The sequence below is a fragment of the Ipomoea triloba genome, chromosome 14, assembly GCF_003576645.1.
Source record: "Ipomoea triloba cultivar NCNSP0323 chromosome 14, ASM357664v1".
NCBI classification, from domain to species: domain Eukaryota; kingdom Viridiplantae; phylum Streptophyta; class Magnoliopsida; order Solanales; family Convolvulaceae; genus Ipomoea; species Ipomoea triloba.
Window position 1 is genome coordinate 187057 of NC_044929.1, and position 24361 is coordinate 211417.

At 33.7% G+C, this 24361-nt stretch overlaps 3 protein-coding genes and 1 pseudogene across 3 annotated transcripts; 3 read left to right on the top strand and 1 right to left on the bottom strand.

The window, feature by feature from the left end:
• Nucleotides 1-6507: 6507 nt before the first annotated feature.
• LOC116004304 lies at nucleotides 6508-9162 on the top strand. The gene is made up of 4 exons (XM_031244287.1): nucleotides 6508-6688; nucleotides 6793-7053; nucleotides 7689-7844; nucleotides 8618-9162. The coding sequence occupies exons 1-4, from the start codon at nucleotides 6620-6622 to the stop codon at nucleotides 8837-8839; spliced, it is 708 nt and encodes a 235-aa protein (XP_031100147.1). The 5' UTR covers nucleotides 6508-6619; the 3' UTR covers nucleotides 8840-9162.
• A 2916-nt stretch (nucleotides 9163-12078) lies between these two features.
• LOC116003555 (dirigent protein 11) lies at nucleotides 12079-12857 on the bottom strand. The gene has a single exon (XM_031243450.1). The coding sequence runs from the start codon at nucleotides 12811-12813 to the stop codon at nucleotides 12274-12276; it is 540 nt and encodes a 179-aa protein (XP_031099310.1). The 5' UTR covers nucleotides 12814-12857; the 3' UTR covers nucleotides 12079-12273.
• A 439-nt stretch (nucleotides 12858-13296) lies between these two features.
• Nucleotides 13297-20288, top strand: LOC116004638 (annotated as a pseudogene).
• Nucleotides 19778-24314, top strand: LOC116004639 (PHD finger protein At2g01810-like). Its single transcript, XM_031244764.1, has 4 exons — nucleotides 19778-19860; nucleotides 21449-22017; nucleotides 22132-22375; nucleotides 22463-24314. Exons 2-4 carry the CDS (start codon nucleotides 21723-21725, stop codon nucleotides 24129-24131), a joined length of 2208 nt encoding a protein of 735 aa, XP_031100624.1. The 5' UTR covers nucleotides 19778-19860; nucleotides 21449-21722; the 3' UTR covers nucleotides 24132-24314.
• Nucleotides 24315-24361: the final 47 nt, after the last annotated feature.

Here is a 24361-nt window from a genome sequence, read left to right on the forward strand (position 1 = left end):
TTTTTTTTTTTTTTTTTTTTTTTTTTTTTTTTTTTTTACAATTATACTTGTTACAAAAAAAGTGCACAAGGTTTCTAAAAAGTTTTCAAGCAATGCAATCTATATTTTAATATATTTGAGAGCAAATGTATACTTTTCGACACCAAACCTGAACAAAAGCATTAAACTTAACACATGAGTGTTAATATTCTTTTATGCATCAAAGAATAAAAAGAAAGTTTTGAATCCATTAGTTTGGATAGAAATTTTAAATACAACAAATTTTGTTTTCAACTTATTGGCATGGCAAAATTTGGAGGGGGTGGGGGAATCCATCATGCATGCAACTTATTATTAGACCAATTTTATCCCATTTTCAATAGTTAATAAATAGTCATTTTTATCCAAATTAATAATTAAACACTAAAAGTATAGTATCATTCTGTTCAGATATAATAATTATCACTTTAATTTGTTTATTTCCACAGTTAAAACTTTTTTTTTTTCTTTTAGGGGATAAACTAATGTTTGCAATTTTCGTTTACAATACTATTTTTTTCTCATGAAACGGAAAGAATAAAATTTATTTTTTTTATAGAAGAAATAAAATTTATTAAAAGGATCAAAATCATCCATGTGGGAGGAACCAGCCTTTGTATACAACTTTAACTTTATTAGGTGACAAATAGAAGCCATATTATCTATCTTAAATGATATCATATGACTTTATTGTGAAATTAGTGTATAAACATTTTAGATCTATTGACTAATTAGTATACAAACATTTGGAGACTTGTTAGTCCGTTGAGACACATTCTACAATTTACCTTAGGGCATGAACAGTAAAAAAAATTCTCCAAGTTCGGGATTCAAACTTACATATGATTAATTTAACTTTAAATATAAAAATTGAATAAGTATTATTCAATGAATTAAAAAATGATAAGCTATTATATATGTAAACTGTTTTCTTTATTATTTTTTTTTCTAAAAAAGAAAAAGAAAAAGAAAAAGAGAGAAGCTGGTGGCATGATTTGAATAGAGAAATATATATGGCCATTATATTGTGCACTCAAAACTGCTTACAACTTGATGGAATGAAATCAATGGTGGGGCGAGGAGTATGAACCATATCTATCACTATCTAGCGGATATAAAATCATTGTATTATTTCCATGATTGCCATGAATTAATTAGGAATTAGGAATTAGGATTCTACGATCCTTAAATATAATGTCTCATACTAATATATATAATCCTTCAAAGATTTGCTTGCACCGCTGTCACCCTCATTTTCCACTGCATGCAAATGCATTATATATTCCCCTTCATCATATATGTATATGATTTGTTTCCTATAACTACAATATTGCTTCCCCTTTTTTATTTTTTAGTAATGCTTTATCGATCACCAAACACCTCCACAACCTTTATCATGGAAAGTTATATAAATGTAAATTGCGAGATGTACTATGCAAGGTCGTTAGGAGTGGAACTTGTAACCTCATATGCATAGGCATGACATGTACAATTGTCTTGTCCTCATAGTTATGAGTTGTAATTGTTTTTTTTGGTCGGGTGATGATATATAGAAACCCCCAATCACTATATACCCGAAGGTGTAACCATATTCATGTCTAATAGCTTATAAGTCACATGGGAGAAGTAAACCCTATGCAATAGGTTCGACTAAGAGATTATTATATATTGGAAAGAATCAAACTCGTGATCTTTAAGTAAGAGAATCATGCTCCACTCACTTGCCATGAGTTGTTGTAATTGATGTTGAGTTTAGTGGAGAGTGGTCGAGACCAAATTGATCGTCTTAATTTACCTCTACTTATTTGCATTAAAGCGTGTAATTTCATACCATAATCTATTCTCGATCATTTAGATATTGTATAGTGAATAATTGATAATTGATTTGATCCGTTCATAATATTAATAATTATGTTGTTTGTAAAAAAGTATTTGATAAATTAGAATCAAAAGTGAATATATATAGAAATTGATTTGACAGTAAAATGTTGTGCACTAATTTAATTAATTGTAAATTATTGTTTTGTGATGCATACAGTGGGGAAATAAAAGGAGGCGACAAGAAAGAGATTTAGGGAAATGAAGGGATTAAATTTCTTCAACTGTGAACTTTTCAACTTCTTATAAAGTCATAACTCATAATCATTATGACATATGAGAAATGACATAAAATCTTGAATTCAATCTTTTACTACAACTGTCCATTTAACTCTTCCATACAAACAAACAGTTATCTCTAAAGTCACAACCCATTTATCATCACCAATTTAACCCCAAAAAAATAAAAAATAACAAATCTTTGCACCCCAAATTCCTTTTATTTGATTATCGTCAATATTATCTTTCTTCCCATAAAGGGTGAATCCCTAATCCCAATGGCCCTCCACGCTCCGACAGTCCGACTAGACCTTTGCTTAATGCGCACAATGAGTCCCTCGATCCCTGTTCTTTCTTCTTAAACTTCACCCACGTGACTAAATGAGCTGCCTATGCGGGCTTGCCAATATTATCTTAATCGAGCTCATTGGAGTTTTTTAAATGTGTTTTATCTCTCCTATATAATTTGTGAGTTATTACACAATAGCAGAGTTGATGATAGATTCCCTGGCCTTGTCATTCAAAAAATTTCCTTTCTTTGTTTTGTTTTATATTAATTTTAAATGACAGTTTTATCCTTATTTATACTCAGTGCATTTTTCGTAACTCAATTATTTACAAAGTTGTGTATGATGTCGTCTCTTAGTTCTATCAGAGTATGTTAAAACAATACTATTTCACATACAATTTATAAAATAAAAAAAATAATTTGTAAAATGTGCATTTCAGAGATGAGAAGTGATAGCAATATAATTGATGAATGGAAAATATTATTTCTCTGTAATTTAGAGACTAAATGTTTAATCTCCAAACTTTCTCACGAACCAGTGCACCTAAAACACTAATCCAATTAGGATATTTGTCACATTCTCTTGGCTGCCTGGCTGGTGTATAATTTTTGACTCCTTTTTCTCACTATGCTTCGTACGGAGTATTAAAAATCAATCTAATTATACCTTTATTTTATTTCTTTGAATTCCCATGTATAGTCAACTTCTTTCAATCTTTTTTACACTTCTCAAATCCAAATACCTACATATACATAAAAACAAAATAAAATAAAATAAAAATTTTAGCCCCTAATTTTAAAGGCACTGTGTCATTGCTCTAACCTTATAGCCGACATTATCAGTGCATGAAAAATAAAGAAGTTTTGTGATATGACTCAATTAATTTATCGATTAAAAAAGAATCAATATTTTACTTTACTCATCATATAAAGACCCTGTTTGGTAAATGACTGTTGGTTGATTGGGTTGGCTGTTTGAATTAGAAGGTATGATTTGTTAATAACATTAGTTGATTGTAAAAAGTTGGCTGATTGGGTTGACTGTTAGCTGATAGCTGTTTGGTATAATTTTTTTTCTCAAAAAGCTAATTGAAAATGTTACTTTGAGTAGCCTTTTGAATTTTAGTATTTTAGAGTTACAAAAAGCTTATTAACCAAACAACTAATAGTGATCAAATAAGCCAAAATTGGCTGATAGGCTGATTATTTACCAAACAGGACCAAAGTGTAGAGTTTTATTTTATTTTTATTTATTTGGTGTAATTTTTTTAAGTTAACATTTGGGTATCAAAGTCTAGCCTTAGTACACATGATATCAAACCTTGCTTCACTACTGTGCCAATTTTGTCTTCATTAGTTTTTTTTTTTTCGTTGACACTTTTCCTACAATTAAATTTCATTCGTAGAGATAAAAATTATGCAACTCATTCAATTGCCAAAGCTGATGGGGCGTAGTCATCCCACTCTGAGTGATTCAATGCATCTTCGGCCTGTTTGAACAATTTGCTTTCTTAATATATCTGTTTCGGTTTCTTTGAAAAAAAAAAGTCAAATATCACAAGTCTTCAATTTTAGTTACCTTTGCCACAAATTAATAAGACAAAATTATGTCAAAGATTATGAGTGTCATTTCCAGCTCTTTTATGAATTAATCACTTATCAAAATAATATTTAATAATACTGAAATAATTTATATTTAGTGGTATAAATTTACCTTGCGCAGTTAATTAAATCGGCTCGACCTATGAATCTATGACCCTAAAGTCTTGTAACAACGATTGTGAAGGTGTATAAAAAAAATTATAAACTCGTAAAAAAATTGCAAATGTGTAAGGAATTTTATAATAGTAATTTCAAATCTACCAAAATTTATAAAGTCTTATCATTTTTAAAAGTTAACTGAATTTTATAAAAATCTTGATTCAGGGGGAAAGTAGCAATAATCAATAAATGAACATAAATAAATATAATAATGGAGGAAAATAAAAACAAAGAAGCAAAGATTGACTAAATTTTACTTAAATTTCGGCTTTAGGTTTCATCCATAGCTGTCACCATTGAATTATTATGAGTAATAAATAAATAAATGTATAAGAAATGGGCATGAAATTAGCAAAATAACGGAGTCAAAAAAGTTTCCAAACGACAAAACGGCGCCACCGCTACGCCGTAAGCAACGGCCGAGATTGGCGGGTGCTCAACAGTAAAAGCCTAACCGTTGCCACGTGGCGTTCATCTACTGCGTCCTCGTTAGCTGGGCCACAGCCCCATAATGCCCTTCCACTTTCCTTGCCAATAATGGCCCACATAATTTAGCAGTGTACACATACACGTACCAGCTTTTTGTCGACCGATCGAGATATTCTAGCATATAGATCTCCAATGGTGGGTCCCCATGCACCATCTCAAAATTCTTTATATTTATTATTCCTTGTATTTTTTAAATATTTTAATACGGTATATAAATTAATACTCCGTAGATTATAATTATTTTGCAATATATTTGAAGAAAATAATTTTTTTTTTAACAATCTTGCTCCAGCGGTAGGGTGAGAATTCAATTTTCATTGAGGACATGTAAAGTTACTGAGAGATCCAAAATTCAAAAAATTAATCAAAGGTGATGTTATTTCATTGAGCACCGATGTGCAAGCAATGATAGAAACTTAGGACCAACCGAACGACTCGGAATTACCTCTTCCAACACTATTGAACATGAATTATGGAGGCTTCTAATTAGTCTAGTTTAAACTAAGAAACTTATTGTATGTATAAATTTACTCTCAAAAAAATTTTAAAAAATAACAATTTTACTAGGAAAACGATACAAATAAAACAAGCATAGAATCATGGTAATGTTGCTTCGATACAATATGCTATCAGAAGAGGACGAAGACCATTACGAAGATGATCAAGCAAATGCAACTACTCATTTGACTAATTTTTTTGTTGCTATCTGATCTGCGCACTAGTTCAATATTAATTAAATGAATGTGTGCATTACTATTCTTTTTTTTTTTTAGTGATGTTCTATTGTGACCTCTCTTAGCCTTTTGAATTATAAGTATGAATTTGAGATGTGTTAAATTATCTTCTTCTTCTTCTTCTTCTTTTTTTGAAAAAGAAAACAATATATAATTTATGAAATTCAATTTTTTGGGCGAATAGTTAAATGAATCCAGGACATTTTTCTTTACATGAACGACCATATAGAATGTTTCCAACAAGTTTTGTGTGAGATCATCTCATAATTCATAAATAAGGTATCTGTGAAACGAATCTCATAAATGATTTGATTTTTATAGTTAACTATTACTATCCCTATTCCATTTACTTGTCCAATTTACTATTTTCTATTCAATTAAACCAATTATTTTTATTTACTTATTTTATTTATTTTTTAAAATAAATTTTAAGAGTTTTTTTGTGTGTGTTTAAACATTCCTTTTGTAATTGCTAAATATATAAATGTTATATATTAATATTAATTTTTATAAAATATTAAATTATAAATAACTTAAGTCGTTAATTAAACAATAAATATAAAATGAAATATTTTAATTAAAAAATAAGTACTTGCCAAGAATTAGTAAATAAAATATTTAAAGTAAACATATTATTTTCAACCAAAAGCCACAAAAGGTAATATGTTTTGAAGTAACAACTATTACTATACTTCTCAATTAAAAATTTAAAATATTTGACTATAGGCAATTCATAACACATCTAAAATAAATCATAAAGTAAAATCTATCTTTTTTTAGTCAAAAGATAATATTTTAAAAGCGAAATCTATTTTCTGTGGCTCAAAATCAAATTTTGAGATTTGTTTGACAAACCAAAACATACTAAAGGATCTTATACAAATTTTTGTGTAACACTCGCGTATAAAATTATAATTGGTTTGCAGGTTGGCAATTTATTATTAGATAAGAAATATAATGACTTATAGCTAGCTAGATATTCATATTGTAAATTAATATTGTTTATATACATTAGTGAATAATAAAGTTGAAATTGTATAATAATATTGAGCATATATGACATGTATATATACACCGGTGGTGGCTAAGAATATTGGGCAGAGATCTCAATTTCCATATTTATTAAATATTGTATCTTTTTAAAACTTTATTCATTTTGCAATATTATATTCCTTCTTCTTACACATCCATCACTTCATTCTCTCCCATTTTTGCACTTTCTCCCCTCCGCATGCATCTCTACTTTTCTCCTCTCTACTGCCTGCACCTCTCTAATTCTACTCTCTCCCTCACCAATATGGTCTGAATCAATATTCTGTTCTTCTCGTTTCTCTAATCTGAAGAATTTGTAGTTAATTTTTAAATTAAAGATTGTTTTTGTGACGAAATATGTTGAAATTGAAGGTTGGGTGCTCAAGGAAGCCGGAGTGGGTGACGGCGTTGTTGCGGAGTGAATTCTTCGGGTCGTGCGTCGATCACAGCGATCGTCGCAAAAACGAGAGGAATATGTTCTGTATTGATTGTAGCCTCGGATTCTGTAAGCACTGTATTGCTTCGCCGTCGCATTGTATTCGTCACCGTTGGCTCCAAATCTGCAAGTATGTTTATCAGGACGTCGTTCGTCTACAAGACATCCAGAGATATCTCGATTGCTCTCATATTCAAGTCAGTTTTTTCTCATATTTTTTCAATTAGAATTTCTACTATACTTTTTTCAGTTAAATTTTCTCAAATTACCGAAAATTGCATCTAATTCGTTAATTTATTCTAATTTTGTTTTGATAGGGGAGTATTTCATTTACGTCTCTTACAAATTTCAATGATTTGAAATCCTTTTATATTCTTTATTCAATTCCTTTTGTTTTTATCCCTTTAAATATACCCTAATTTTGAATTTTTTAAAAAAAATTGATAACTAATCCTTGATAAGCCAAGTATTAATCTTTACGTTATTTCTGAATTTTTAAATTGTATTTAAAAAAACAATTAAATTCTTAGTACAGTGTTAAAATTTGAAGTTGAAATTAGGTAGAGTGTGTACCATAAAATGGAAATTCCATGTGCCCTTTAATGATTGAATAACATATATATGGTGATGATTTTTGTTTGACGATTTGATATATAATTTAGTGACAAGTCCTTGAAAGGACTATTTGCTTTGACCCATTAATCAACTTGCTAGCTAGCCACCTACCTATAACTCTTTGCATTCAAATTAAACCTATTTCATTTATTTAATTTTATTGCTGTTTTGGTCATTGTGTTTTAATTTTTTTTACAAATTAAATGGATTAATGTAGACCTACAAAATCAACGGCGAAAAGGCGGTTCATTTGAATCCACGGCCACGATCCAAAGATAGCAAAAACTGCAAACCCAAAGGAGGTTCGTGTTGTGATGCATGTGGGAGGCATATTCAAGAATTCCCAAATCGCTATTGCTCTATTGCATGCAAAGTAATTATATTCAATTCCCTTTATCTACTCATTCTTAATTATTTTTCTTAATTAAAACTTCAATTCAATCTAATCCCGATTTATGTGTATAGATTATAACATATCAAACTAGATAAGTGTGTCATGTTAATTATAATGCTTGATCAGCGCAGCTTATTTAACAATTTATAAAATTGATGTTATTATAATAGAATTTGAGCATTATTATTCACTATAAAAAGAATATAAGAACATTTAGCTAGTTATAAGTCATTTCTAATCTTATCATATAAGTTGCCAACCTCCCAACCAATTATTAAATGCATTTCTTTAAACTTTTGAGATTTTAAATTATTGAGCTATGAAATGATCGAAGTTAGTGTTTTCCAACATAGTCCATAAAAGACGACAACTGTCTTAAATTGTGTTGATTCGATCATTGAAAAACAATAATAATAAATAAAATAAGAGGTAGTAAATAGCTAATTAAAAATGAAAATTTAAAATTGATTGAATTCCTTTTTTGCATGGTATATTGATTGCTCACTTGAAAGGTTGGGGCATATATAATTAGTTTAGGATTAATTGATTAGGAAAATATTCCATGTTCTTAATTGGATATTGGATTTAAACTTCACAAGATCATCTTGCCTATAAATTAGCCTTCTACGACATTTTTGGTTAATGTTAATTACATTGCTACTATATATATCTATGTTAGCATATATACAAAATACTCCATATTTAAGCTAAATATTCATTATTGATTTCAAGATATATACATTTATATGTAGGTTTCCGACATCTATAAAGAGTGTAAAAGTGAGAACATAATCTCGATCCAGATTTCACACTTTGATCACCTCTCCTCCAAGGAAAATACAACTGAAAATGAGTCTTGCAGTTCCTTAACAGAGTCATCAGAGGTAATTCAAGTTTGGGTAAGCTCAGCCTTAAAGCCAAAGAAGCAACTACACAAGAGGAAAGGTGTTCCATGTAGGGCTCCTCTATGCTAATAATTCCTACATATACCACAAGCAAGAAAAAAAATTATATTATTTTGTTTTTGTTTTTGTTTTATATTCCTCTTTAAATTATTTTTTTGTTGGGTGGAATTTAATTATATTGGTTGATAATTTCAATAAAGCCACTGCACATTTATTTCACTACTACATAGAGGAATATATATATAATATATATGAGATGGATTAGTTAAAGTTGTGTTCCCCACCATTGTCTGAAAAGAACAATAACAACAACGTTTGGTGGGTTGTACTTGTACATCATCAGCCTGGTGGTTTTTGCGGCTACATCAATGATATTCCACTTTGTACCTGTATATATATAGTGCCATCTCATAATTTTATTTAATTAATTGCAATACATAACAATATTGTCATTTAATGCATATAATGACAGGTCAAACACGTCCTTAATGGTCAAAATATGCATAAACTACTTTGAATATGTCAAATGCGGTGAATATGTCCAGGTGAAACATGCGGTGAGATGAGAGCCATTGATCTTGCCAAGATCAACGTCTAAGATTAAAAGAAACGCGATGACAATTTAGTCAATTTTCGTATTTGTCAAACTTAATTAAGGCGTGTCGTTTTCTTTCTTAAAGTGCATGGTTTTCCTTCTTAAAGTGTGTGGTTTCTATGCTTAAGGTGCGCATTCTTTTTAAGTTGCATGATTTCTGTACTTAAGGTGTGTCAGTTATAATACTTAAGATGCGTCATTTTAAAATTTTAGGTGCGTGGTTTGTGTTCATAAAGTACTTATAATATACCCAAATGATAAATGTTAATTCATTTTTGCAAATTATGGTATACATACATAATAGAGCATAAATTATATAATATTTTAATGTAGTAGTGTACACAGTACACATTATAGTAAATTAACGTTAATTAAGATAGTTTGAAGACATAGATCGAAGTCGACCTAAGTGGTCGACCAGAGTGGTCAGCTCTGCACACATATCATGTGGAACACATTGTTGTGCGACTCATGCATATGCATGTGGAGCAACAAATAGCATAAAATCTCCGCAAAAACTGTCATGCATTAACTTTTTAATAATATATTATCGCACCATTATCAATGGCATTTACATTATTTGTATAATTTAATGATATAATATAATATCCACGTGAGGTAAAAAAAAGTAATATAATGTTAAGTGTGCATAATTATGTATTAACTTTGATCAATTCTAAAAAAAATACTAAAATGTTTTAATTGAAAATTGTGCAAGGAAAGTCTTTATACTATATAGTATAAATAAATTCACATACTTTTTCAATGTCGGACAGAAGTTACTAGTATTTAAAAATATAACCAAACTCTATTTTTCTAATTGATAATCATTTTTTTATTCATTCATTATCAATTTAAAGTGTATAATATATCAAATTCATGGAGAACACTTTAACTGGGGACAAATCAAAAGTAGATCTACTTGTATTAATATCTATAAAAATTATCACCTAAAATGTTAATTTATGCAACATTACTCCCCCTAGCTAGCTAGTTGAAGTCATGTGTTTGTTAATAGGTTAACAGAACATGCATGGTGGTTGATGTCATTAATTCCATCTCGTTACTAATCCTTTTAACATACGCACTTTGTTGGGTACTATGTATAGTATATATTATTAATGTTGTAAGTAAACAGCAGATAGAGATTTGTCTTAATGGATGTTTAGCGTGGAGGATAGTGGCGTCTGGTTTCGTCTGTTGTGTGATAGGATTTAGGAAATAGGAATATAGGTCATCGAAGGAGGCCCCATAAGGCCATGCTTTATGCATGCCAAAATGTCTTGTTCTCTACATACTTTACAATCAATTGTGGCAGACAAAAAATAAAGGGCACCTCAGCTCAACGGCACAAAAGCTAAGTGAACACAAATCTCAGATTCTGGGTCTCACAAAATTAATGTTCATTCCATGTATATGCACATGGACGCCTACATCTTCATATTATATATATAATCATAATCAGGCGAGAACCAACCTTAACCTGTGAACCTGCAAACTTCTGAAGGATTGCACCACAACTATTACATGGTTGCACTGCTACAGCTCACAAACATGCCTGGAGGACCTTGGGGTGCAATCGTATCCAGATGTGGTACAATCATATAGCAAATGCGGTGCAATATTTTAGAAGTGATCATCCATCTTTTTTAATTTTTTGGTTACAAGAAAAACTTGTAAGTATAGTACCCATAACTGATCGGCTCAAATAAAAAATATTAATAGATCTCTATCACTAAGAGTCAAAATTTTAACTTTATAATTAAAGTCAACAGTGAATAACTTGATTAAGTTGTCCCATATATCTTACCTATATTGGTGCATGCAGTACATACTCTTTTTGAATACTGAGAGTTGGCATGTGATCTCCATGCTTTGTAGGTAAAAGTGGTTTACGTACTGTACTATTCATTAGTTATATTAATTGACTCTATGAACGAACGTACTAGGAATTCAAAAAGTATATGAATGTCGACGAGATGTGAATAGTTGCCGACTTGTGACTTGTGAGATTAGAGCTTTGGAGAATTATAATAGATAAAAAAAAAGTATTATTAGTAACCTTTCAATTATTTACAATTATTAGTTAATTTAATTTAATTTGTCATTATCATGTGAACACAAATATCATCTTTAATTGTCTTGTCAAATTTGTCTCATCCATTTCAATATTGGCCACTTGTTATGGTTAGGCCTGTATGATAAGGGCTAATTAATTTGACAACAATGTGAAATAATAAGAGATAATATTATGTACGTATATGAGCCTTTCACAACATAGTGCTACTTCTCTTTGACAATACTTCGATGAGTTAATTGGATCTAAGTAACGAGCTCATCGTCAACTTAATTTTCACTACTTGAACAATCTTTTCCCAGGATTAGCTAGCAAGTCGCCTTGTAATAATTTTCTTTTATTGAAGAACCTTGTAATAATTTTCTAATCAACTATACATAGTAAAAGATCGAAATTCTCAACCAAATGGGCCATTAGAGTTAGTCTCTTAGTTTTTATTTGGGTAGGTAAATCATACTTAAATACAAAGGGCTTAACAAGTAAATAAACTATTCCAAGGTTTAGAGTTACACAATTAAGTCCATATAGAAATGACCCAATGATAGATTTCGACGGCCCAATCCTAATAAAGATGCAAAATAATCAAGGGAATGGATTAACAAAAGTGTAATTCTACACACTACTACTCCTCCTAAATTTCTCCAATTAACATGACACTCTTATTGGATTCATTAGTATTCTTATGTTATACTTTTACAAAACTTAAATTACACCGTACCCTCAAATTATATATGCTTCCCAATCTATCAACAAAGGCTATATATCCACCATGCAAATTAAAATTAAAACTAGAAAAAAAAATTCAAATAAATCAAATTAATACAAATCAATCTATCTAGGAATTGTATTTGGGAAATCCAGATGCAATTTTACGTGAAAAGTTGCATGCAACTCAGTCTGTGCAAAAACCGCAAGGCCCCGAGCAAACGCAAACGAGCCGGTCCCACCCACAACGCTAAGCTCCACCTCCTCCTCCTCTTGATGTTTGTGTTCCAAATTCTTGGCCTGGATACTAAGGCTGCCGGAGAATTGATCGGTGTGGAAGGTGAGATATATGATGTTAAAGGCGGAGTGGGCGAATCGCTCTAGCGGGATGATGAAGCCCTGCGCTTTTCCGACCACTCGGGAGGTGTTCTCCGGTCCCTCCGTGAGGAGGCGCTGGAAAATCAAGGCGTTTGCGGCGGGCGCGGCCGTGTAGGAATTAGATGTGGAAATATTGGGTTGTTGGATGTAAAGGGAGAGGGCGAGCATAGGGGAGTTTGAGGGGTTGTTTTTGTGTGGGATTGGTGAGAAGAGTGCTAGGAGTAGTACTGCAATGGCAGCCAAGAAAACTGCAATGCAGAATATGATCTTTGGGAGCATAGTACCCATCCAATATCTATCTATATTGATCGGATCGATATATGTTGTGTGGGATAATTCGTTTCAGGAATTTAGAATCTGCAGTTGTAGAGTGAGTGGATCAATCTAAATGATTGCAGTTGCTTTTGAAGGGCTTTTTGAAGTCCAATTTAGTGGTTTTGGCTAACTAATCCATCTTTGGATTTTTTGCACCTAAACCATATTTAAGGTTTTTTTTTATTTATTTACATATAATAATATTATTATTAGAAATACAAAATGTTAAATTTGTGGGAATCTCTTAAAAGGCTGAAAAGAGAGATCCAACCGTCTCAGCATTAAGGAAAAATGGAAAAAGGGTCAAATAGGTCCTCAAATTTTACGTCAAAAGTCAATTAGGTCAAATAGGTCCTCAAATTTTACGTCAAAAGCGGCCTTCGTTTAGTAAAGAAACACTTCAATGTCTCCAAGCAAGATAAGACTTTAAGATTATTTTGATGAAACAGTAATTTTAACATGTCTTCCTAATCTGAAGAAGTTAGGACTTCGTGAAGAGGAAGGGGAGCGGCTGAGTGATGAAAAATTACTCTATCTTCTAAATAATCTCAAAGTCTTATCTTGCGTGGAGACATTGAAGTGTTTCTTTACTAAACAAAGGCCACTTCCAATGCCTGATGCTTTTCCCCCGAATCTCAAGCATCTGACTTTGCAGGGGTGCCGCCGACCATGGAAAGAAATGTCAATTCTAAGTGCATTACCAAAACTTGAGGTTCTCAAATTGAAGGATTGTGCATTCGAAGGACCAGAGTGGGAACTCACGGAGGAAGAAGTGTTTTGTCAACTGAAAGCCATGGTGATAGATATTGCAGATCTTGAGCAGTGGGAAGCTTGCAGCATTCACTTTCCCAACCTTCACTCTCTTGTCCTCAAATATTGCAAACACTTAAATGAGATTCCAATTGGTATTGGGGATATAAATACTTTGCAGTTGATTGAATTGTGGGCATGTAGCACTTCTGCTTATGATTCTGCAGAGAGGATTCAAGAAGAACAACAAAATTCAGGAAATGATGGCCTTACTGTCAGAATCCACCGTGTTCACAATGGTAAGTGGCAGTCAATCTTTTCTCAATTTGTTGCTCCAAACTTTTCTTGGATATAACTCATATCATATTATCATGTCCCTAACTATTACTAATAAATGTTTTCATGGCAGATGAATGGCGTACTTATACTCCAGGCTCCTCTTCAGCAGTGAATTCTGAAGCGGAAATATAAACTCAGTAATAGTCATGATGACTTTAATCTAGGTACACACTATTTTCTTCAGCATCTTTTATTTATTATGCATATAGTAGAAAATGTTCAACTAAGGATTTTGGAAAACTTCCATTTAGATCTGCCTCTGAGCTTCATTGAAAGCTTTGAATAATTTTTACTTGTTACCATTCTACCTGAGTCTAATATCCTGTTTTTGTAGTTTATTATCCATTTAGGGATATCTCTTTTCAACCTTTTAATAATTTCCACTTGAACTTTTATATTCACGATCTCTGAGGTATCTGGCACTAGCCTCATTTGATAACCTTCCTAAAATAGTCTTTACTTCATCATCTATGGACACTGGTTCGTCATTGCCATGAGGCAAGACTAGTTCTACCAGTATGCATATGGTGGATGAACCAATTAAGGCATCTCTATTTTAAAAAGTGCTGTAGCTTTAAATTTCCTGAAATGAGAGCGTTACAAAAAGGAAGTCATTTATCTTTGCCAAAGCTACACACTCTCTCAAATTTAAGTTTTGGCAGTTGTCACAAGGAAGTTTTAACCCGTGTTCCTAATTTGAAGAAGTTAGGACTTCGTGAAGATGAAGGGGAGCGACTGAGTGATAAGCAACTAAATAATCTCAAAGTCTTACACTGCCTAGAGACATTGAAGGTTTTCTTTACTAAACAAAAGCCACTTCCCATGCCTGATGCTTTTCCACCGAATCTCAAGCATCTGAATTTGCAGGGGTGACGCCGACCATGGAAAGAAATGTGGGTTCTAAGTGCATTACCAAAACCTGAGGTGCTCAAATTGAAGGATTGTGCATTCATAGGATGAGAGTGGGAGCTAACTGAGGAGGTCTTTTATCAACTGACAGCCATGGTAATAGATATTGCAGATCTTGAGCTGTGGGAAGCTTTTAGCACTCACTTTCCAAACCTTCAATCTCTTGTCCTCACCATTGTGTCCCATTCTAATAACCTCTTTTTGTTATCCATTTAGGAAGAGGACAAAATTGAGTTAAAGCATTGAGGCTTAGTCTTTCCAATCACTCAGCATTGAGCCATTGACTAAGTATATGCATTATCGATTGTTTACAGGTAGAATATCATCATATTTTTATCTTTCACCACTGTTCTTCTTTCATTTTGCTGCAAAGGCTGTGTGTGAGGGGAAGAAACATGTTTGGTTTGTATGGAAATAGTGATTTTGTTTTCCATTAAAGATGAACAGCAAAATTCAGGAAATGATGGCCTTATTGTTAAAATCCACCCTGGCCATAATGTCAAGTCACAATATTTTCTTTTCTTTATTTGTAAACCCAAAATTATCTCATACGGAGTAGATAGTTCATAGTAGTATAGTACACATCGTATGCATTTAGGGGGCATTTGGTTCACACAATGTTATATTACCTTATGTGACGTTTGATTCAAAGAATAAAAATAAAGGGAATAGAATAGAATTCCAACATGAATGGAATAAGAAAGGAGTAGAATATAAATACTATTCTACTATTCGGTTCATAAGAAGAATAAACACGGGATTATATGAGAAATTATATTCTTATGTTTGGTTGCACAATTGAATAGAAAAAAAATATCATTTAAATAACCAAAATGCCCCTATTCAAAATAAAACATATATAAATATACATACTCACTGTCTCATCCACCATAAAATAACAAAATGCAAAACATAATAAAAATTATTGTATTATTTCAAAAGCAATAACTCTGTAGAAAAACTACAAGAGGTGAATCTTCGTGGAAACTTCATTGCTAATGTATGTTGTCTGGTTGTAACATATGACTGAAACATCATTAGAGGTGAAATCCTAGTGAGACCAGTAACATGAGAATTGCTACCTAGATAATAGCAAGCATTTATTTCTAAGAAAAAAATTTCTTAGCAAGTGGACCTTTTAATTTTGTCTCTTTGGGAAAAGTCAATGTGTCATGACTTTGTCAAGATAACTATTTTTCTTCATGACTAACTGTTGGAATCCACTGAGCTAGTATATCCACTCTCTTTCAGAAGACTCCACATGTCCTGACTTTGTCAACATAGCTACTTTAGTATGATCTGTTTGGTTTGCGTCTGTTTTTCTTCATGACATATTTGGGTAGGGTAGGAATCAGTCTGATGAAATCAAATTCCAATCATTCCTCTAATCATCCAAGTAGGAGGGTAAGATATGTTGGTGTTTATTTGTCTAATTGCAGCTATGTTAGTTTAGTTGGAATCCATTAGATAATCGCTTAGTGTAATTTTCTTGTTTTCTTTCAGTGGTCTTTACCTTTATCTTGTCTGATTGTTTGATTGCCATCTGTTATTACCCAAAATGTTAATATGGTATTTGTCTGTCTTGATATATTGCTAGGTCTAAAAGTCACAAAGATTACTTGATTGAAGTCGAATATTGATCGAATCCAGAAATTACAGGTACGATCATCAATTTCAGGAAAAAAGAAAAAAAAGGTATAGAGGCAGAAGGGAGAGATGGCGGCTTATGCCGCAGTTGTTTCGCTTATAAATACATTGAATGAATGCATGCGTTTCAACCCTATTGAGTTGGGTAGGTTCACTTCGGGATGTAGTGCTTTTCTTCTTAAATATAAGTCAGATCAAGATAGAGCAGCACTGGAAAGTGTGTTCCAGGCAGCAAACAGGGTAGGCTTACTTCCCAATATTGTTTCACTTATTTCTAGATTGGATGAGTTGTTGAATTCCCTACAATTCGAGCCAGATGATTGTCCTCAGAAATATGTTGAATTTCTTTGTTATTATAAGTTGTATTTTCCTAGAGAAGCACTGAGAAATTTCTGTTCAGATCAAGGTTTCATAAAAAAACAACACATTGTGGATGGTTGTGAAGTAATTCAGGCTTGGGAACGTTTAGATGACTACCTAATCCATCAATGTCATTTCCAAGATTTCAAGCCATCTGTCTGTTTAGTGGAAGCTTTTCTCAGAGAACATCCACCCATGAACATGAATGATCAAAAGCAAATACAAGTTCTGGCTCAAAACGCTGACTATTTGATTAGCTCACTTATGGCATGCATCTTAAGCAAATTTCACCCAAGGATGAAGAAGATGTCAGACATCTACAGTGAATCTCACTCAAGGATGTTCAAGATGCAAAAAGAATTTGACTGTATGACTGAAAGGAAGTGGCAATATGAGTGTTCTACTTCTACTGCATGCACCAACGATTTCACTGCAGGCCATTCTTTGTGTTCTAGTCGCTCTTGGAGGACTTTGCAGTTGGAGACTAGCCTTGTGGGCTGTGATGATGACTTGTTCAAAATTAAAGAGCAACTTATTGGATTCACAAATAGTTTGAGTGTTGTTTCCATTGTGGGTATGGGTGGGATTGGAAAAACTGCTCTTACTAGAGCAGTTTATGATGATTCTTATATTGAGCATTACTTTTATATCCGTTCTTGGATAACTGTATCTCAAGGGTATGAGGTAAGAAAAATGTTGCTTGGCATCTTGAGCAATGTTTCCAATTCCACTAATGAATTGTACAGTGAAAGAGCAATTAGCAGAACAACTTTACCGGAGGTTGAAAGGTAGAAGGTATCTCATTGTTCTGGATGACATATGGGATATAGAGGCATGGAATGACATCAAGAGATCTTTCCCAGATGACAATAATGGTAGCCGGATCATTTTCACTAGTCGGCATACAAACATTGCGAGCCATGTCAATACTAAGAGTTTTACTCATGACATGCATCTCTTAAACATGAACCGAAGTATCAAGTTACTATCTTTGAAGGTGTTAGGAACAGAATCATTCCCTCTTGAACTTGAGAATGTCGGAATGCAAATTGCAGGCAAATGTCAAGGATTGCCACTTGCAATTATTGTAGTTGCTGGCATTTTGGTTAAGATGAACAAGACAACAGAGAGTTGGGAGGATGTTGCAAAGTCCGTTGGTTCATTTCAAAATAACGGAAGCTCAGAAGAATGGTTGGATGTGCTTGCTTTGAGTTACAAGTACCTACCTCAGCGTTTGAAACATTGCTTCCTATATATTGGGGCTTTCCCAAAAAATGATGATGAGATTTCTGTCCCAAGAATAATCAAATTGTTGGTTGCTGAGGGGTTTTTAATGGTAATTGAAGGAAAAACTATGGAAGAAGTTGCAGAGGAATACTTGGAAGATCTTATTAGCAGAAGTCTGCTTATGGCTACAAAGAGGGGGTACGATGGCAGAGTCATAAAATGTAAGATGCATGACCTCTTGCGGGATATTAGCATAAGAGAATCTAAAAGAGAGAATTTTTTGCATGTCAATGTTTCCCCATATTTTGTTTCTCGACCATTCTTCTGTTCTGATATTGATCAGGATGGTGACGAGTATCTTTCTGATTCTTCTTCTATTCATTCTTTCCTTGGCTTTGGTAGAGTTCAAACTCTTATTAAGTTTTCCTTAATGCTGAGAGTGTTGGATATCTCTTTTCAGCCTTTTAAAAATTTCCCATATGAAATTATATATTCAGAATCTCTGAGGTATCTGGCACTACACTCGTTTGCTGACCTTCCTCCAGTACAGCCTTTACTTCCTCATCTACAGACACTGGTTCGTCATTGCCATGAGGCAAGACTAATTCTTCCAGTAAACATATGGAAGATGAAACGATTAAGGCATCTCTATTTTAAAAAGAGTTGTAGCTTACAATTTCCTGAAATGAGTGGGTTACCAGGAACTCAATTATATTTGCCAAAGCTACAGACACTCACAAATTTAAGTTTCGGCAGTTGTTTTGAGGAAATTTTAACACGTCTTCCTAATCTGAAGAAGTTAGGACTTCGTGAAGAAGAAGGGGAGCTACTGAGTGATGAAAAATTACTGTTTCATCAAAATAATCTTAAAGTCTTATCTTGCTTGGAGACATTGAAGTGTTTCTTTACTAAACGAAGGCCGCTTCCAATGCCTGATGCTTTTCCCCCGAATCTCAAGCATCTGACTTTGCAGGGGTGCCGCCGACCATGGAAAGAAATGTCAATTCTAAGTGCATTACCAAAACTTGAGGTGCTGAAATTGAAGGATTGTGCATTCGAAGGATCAGAGTGGGAACTCACGGAGGAAGAAGTGTTTTATCAACTGAAAGCCATGGTGATAGATATTGCAGATCTTGAGCAGTGGGAAGCTTGCAGCATTCACTTTCCCAACCTTCACTCTCTTGTCCTCAAATATTGCAAACACTTAAATGAGATTCCAATTGGTATTGGGGACATAAATACTTTGCAGTTGATTGAATTGTGGGCATGTAGCACTTCTGCTTATGATTCTGCAGAAAGGATTCAAGAAGAACAGCAAAACTCAGGAAATGATGGCCTTACTGTCAGAATCCATCGTGTTCACAATGGTAAGTGGCAGTCAATCTTTTCTAAATATGTTGCTCTAAGCTTTTCTTGGATATAACTCATATCATATTATCATGTCCCTAACTATTACTAATAAATGTTTTCTTGGCAGATGAATGGCATACTTATACTCCAGGCTCCTCTTCAGCAGCGAATTCTGAAGTGGAAATATAAACTCAGTAATAGTCCTGATGACTTGAATCTAGGTACACACTATTTTCTTCAGCATCCTTTATTGTGCATATAGTAGAAAATGTTCAACTAAGGGTTTCGGAAAACTTCCATTTAGATCTGCCTCTGAGCTTCATTGAAAGCTGGAAAACTATGTTGTTTGTAGCAGATGAATGACATTCTAATCTTCCGGGCTCCATCTACTTGCTTCCATTTCTACCTGTTGGTGTCTGCTGAGAACTCCAAAGTCTGGTAATATAAACTTGGTACCTGCAATTTTCTTCAATATCTGGTTCTTGATATCCTGTATACATATCACAGGAAATATAAACTATGGATTCTGTAAACCTCTGGAAGCTTGATTTTTGCTCCGAACTTGTTTCCCTTCACAGTTTGTGTAATCATTCTAGTTTAGATGCTGAAAATCCCCTCCCTTGTATCTGTATAAAGTCATATACCATTATTGCTATCCATTTAAGAACACAAGTTTACGCAAACTTCCCCAACATTACAATTGGCATTGATTGTATATAAAACATTAAAGCATTTGTAGGTTACATTGCAAAGACTGATGTGTCTAAGATAATACAGTAGAAAGATTGGATTGGAAACATCATTCTAGGAAAGAACAAAATGAAGATCTTGTACTATGATATATTCAAAACTTGGTTTGTGAACAACCTTATATTTGATTTGTTTATTGTGATCCAATCTTGTGATTATCAAGCTAACTATCAGATCAAATTGACTGAGGTTGCCCTTCTTGTTGATTGTAATTTTATTGTTTATTCAGTTAAGTTTTGTAATGTTGTTATCTTCTTGTTGGAATGAGCAATTTTTTTTTTTTTTTTAAATAGATGTTAAATCTCTCACCAAACAACTCTCAAGTCGCAGTACATGAAATATGTGTATATATTCTGATTGTTTTCTTGCTTGGCATTTTAATTAGCATCTACTCCCAGTTCTGGAATGGCTCCACTTCATTTTGCAAAACTTAAACCAATTTGATTAGTTTGAACTAGCCATTCTCTTTTGTCATCTTTAATCTTTAATTCTAAGAAAGAAATGCAACATTAACATGAAGCATAAGCAAAAACCAGCAAAAAAGAAAGTATCCTAAGCAATTATTACATGTAACAACCTGATGGCATCCTTCAAACAAAAAAATTATATATATATATTTTCACGTGCTTGATTTATAATTATATATATTTTTAGTTGAATAATTTAATTGTATAAACTCAATAAATTTAATGAATGTCTTCATTTTTTAACCACTAAATTAAAATAAGAATCAGAATCAAAGAAATCAAACTTAGAATGAATTGGACAACTCAAAATTTTCTTCCTTTATGAATCTTAACTGGTTTATGAAGTTCAACACATAGTATAGGGAAACCAGAAGTTTAGGCTATAACTTATAAAAAAAGATTGATCAGAGGTGATTAATACTCTTGTGCACAAAGTGTACATGCAGAGGTGGAAACTGAGGATTGATTAGATGATTTGTGATTTACCTTTATACTCTTAGACAAGAATTCTGGAAGTTTAGAATTAATTTACCTTAAGCTGAGAAGCTAATGTATAAAAAATAAGAGTTTTATTACATGTAATCTCAAATTTTACTCATTCACTTTTACTCCTTGATATGGCAGACATTAGTAGATTATTTTTATCATGTGAGTTGCAAAAATAATGTCTATATTAAAAAGTTGAGAGCAGAAGTAAAACTTGAGAATAATTTTCAAAAAATAAATGCAATATGGTTGGCATTAATCTTTAACTGACACTTGAACAACAGTAATTCTCACTGCAACTGAAGTCGGTTCCCTGCTACCAGAATGTTCTTCCTCGAACCACGCGCTGCCCGCCTGCCCCGTTCCGCGTGAACTCAGATTCAAGTAATTCAACAATCTTCCGTCTTTACCAAACCACCCTTTTCCATATTCAAATTTCTACGCTCTTTATAAGGACAAATCTGACTTTACACAACAGCCCCTGTGAAATGTGGAATCGAGCGCCAAAACCATAACAACAAACTCATTCATATCCCCTTCTTCCAAATTCATTTTCTTCACTCTCAAGTCTCAAATTCTCAATCCCCAATTCCTTCAATGGCTTCTTCTCTGATTGAAGCCTGCAAAACAAGGAAGAGAACGCGAAGGCCGTTTCGCTTCGAGGAGTTCGCGATGCCGGGCACCATTGATGGCCTGAGCGGTGCTTTCAGAGAGAACATTCGGTTTTATCTCCAGGAATTCGCTGTGCTTGAAGACTACATTGTTGCCGGGATGCCTCTCTGGTCCACTTGGTTTATCACGGCCAGTAACGGAGCCGTGTTCCCTCTCTACGCCATTGAAGAAACCGTTCAGCACTCTCCCGAGCCCTTCTGCGATCATTGCAAATTCGCAGGTATACGCTCGTTAACGTGCTTTGTTGTGAGTTTTTTTTCTGAATTTGGTTTGTGGTTTTACTAGATTCGTTTGTTGAATTTGTGAAATGCGTTTGAATTGTTTTGAATTTGAGGTTGGGGCCACCATTATGTGTCAAAGAGACGGTACCACTTGATAGTTCCAGCGAATGTTAACTGGGAAAAACCGTTAACCAGCAATTGTTTGGAAATTGGGAGTCATATACTGCACGGCTTGATTCACTGCAATGGATATGGGCATTTGCTATGCATCAATGGTGTTCGAGAGGACTCACATTCTCTGCCAGCAACTCATTTCATGGACTTCTGGGATCGCCTCTGCACTGCCCTGAAAACTAGGTGAATTCTGCCTCTGAATTTTGATTTTTCATCAAGTTCTCTTTGTGTACTAGAAAATGTCAAGCTGAATTGAAAAACATTTTGCAGGAAAGTCTCTGTGTTTGATGTTTCGATGAAGGGAGGGATGGAACTGAGACTACTTCATGGTGTCACTTATGGGATGCCTTGGTTTGGTAAGTGGGGTTACAAGTTTAACCGCGGAAGCTTTGGGGTAACAGAACAGAAATACAAGATTGCAATTGACTATCTGCAGTCATTAGGCCTTGATAAGATACTCAATGATTTCAAGAAATCTCATTCAGGAAGAAGGAAAATCAAGCAAGTTATTGACAAGTACAGAGAAATGAGTGAAAACCCATTGATTACAATCAGTGAGCTCTTGCAATTCATGCTTTCTCTCAAGTGCAGAGCTTCAAATCAGAACAAAACCAAACTGGCTGAAGCTTATTGTACTTCTAAATCCAATGCACAGGACAATGATACTAATCCTATGAGTGCAAAGACATTTCTGAATATGCTAGTTAAGAGTGATTGCAGGTGGCCTGCCAGGAGGCTAGAGTTTGTGCTGGTTGTAATTGTGAATTTGCTGAAAGAAAAGAAGGCAAATGAGAGTATTGAAAATGCTGGCATGATGACTAGGCAAGAGCTGAGAGATGGCATAAGAAAATGTATTGGTGACACTGGTTTGATTGATTTTGTGCTCAAATCCATCAGATGCTTTGCATTGGGCACTCACATTGTTCGCCGAACAACCAATCCAACCACTAAGTTATTGGAATTCACCATCGATGAAGCTGCTAAGGAAACAACAGAAGTAGCAAGGTTTCCATTTTTAGATGAAAATAATGAGTGCAGATGGGATGAAGGAAGGCTAAAACAGGCAGCAGAAGCTATAGTTGATATCCTGAAAACACATAATGGCAATGGTTCTATGTCAAGGCAAGAGCTCCGGGACAAGGCTAGGGAACATGTTCGTGACACTGGACTCATAGATTTTTTGCTGAAATCAATGAACAATTCTGTGGTTGGGAATCACGTTGTTTATCGTTCAAGAAACTCTTTAACAAAGAGGATTGAATTCCTTATTCATGATTTTGAAGACAGCAGCAGTGGTGAAGAAAGCATTGATATTTATGCGGATGTTAAGTTGTTATATGATAATGTGCTGCTTGGTTACCCCGGGTTGGATTCAGTCATTTCTGCGACTCAGGTTATCTTGGACAGCAAGCAGTTTGTGAAGGAATGGGTATTTCAGGATCAAGAAAACAGGATGGAAAGCATGTCATTGACGTGCCAAGTCTTACCAAGTTTCGATGAGTTAGAGACTGAATTGACTCGGCCATTGTCACCCGGTGAAGTGGTAGTAGTCCCGGGATGCATCACAATAGGAGAGCTAAAAAAAGTGGCACAATATGCACTAAGGGATACCTACTGCATCATGGAGAACTTTGTGGTGAAGCAAATTGGGGGCTTGAAGGGGATTGAGGATGAGAGGGTACTAATGTGCACTGTGAGTTCTGAAGCACATGTTTGGGTGAGAGGGTGTGGGTTGGACTTGGGCACTGAGATGAGGTATCAAGATGGGTCCCAGAATTCAAAGGTGAAATGTGTGTGTGGGACCAAAGAGGATGATGGGGAGAGGATGGTGGAGTGTGATGCTTGCCAAGCATGGCAACACACAAGGTGCTGTGGCATTGATGATGATGAGGATGCACCTTCTGTGTTTCTTTGTGGGACTTGTGGTGGCAAATGGTGATTTATTCATTGGAGGTTAAGATATAGGATTTAAGAAGAGACTAAGAGGATCTTTGAAAGTAATTAAGAATTATTTTTTGCTGTGGAAACAGGATTCAGTTGACTAAAGTATTATGATTTATATTACTATTTGTTAATTGTTTTCTTATTATAGAGCAAGTGTAAATCATTGTTCTTTGTAAGTAACCATAATGAAAAGTTTTAATGAAATGTTTACACCATATTACTTCT

Coding starts and splice junctions, on each gene's coding strand:
- LOC116004304 (XM_031244287.1), top strand. CDS start 6,620: ATGCATCTCTACTTTTCTCCTCTCTACTGCCTGCACCTCTCTAATTCT. Junction 6,689..6,792: donor CTCTCTCCCTCACCAATATG/GTCTGAATCAAT, acceptor TTGAAATTGAAG/GTTGGGTGCTCAAGGAAGCC. Junction 7,845..8,617: donor ATTGCTCTATTGCATGCAAA/GTAATTATATTC, acceptor ATTTATATGTAG/GTTTCCGACATCTATAAAGA.
- LOC116003555 (XM_031243450.1), bottom strand. CDS start 12,813: ATGGGTACTATGCTCCCAAAGATCATATTCTGCATTGCAGTTTTCTTG.
- LOC116004639 (XM_031244764.1), top strand. CDS start 21,723: ATGGCTTCTTCTCTGATTGAAGCCTGCAAAACAAGGAAGAGAACGCGA. Junction 22,018..22,131: donor CGATCATTGCAAATTCGCAG/GTATACGCTCGT, acceptor TTTGAATTTGAG/GTTGGGGCCACCATTATGTG. Junction 22,376..22,462: donor TGCACTGCCCTGAAAACTAG/GTGAATTCTGCC, acceptor AACATTTTGCAG/GAAAGTCTCTGTGTTTGATG.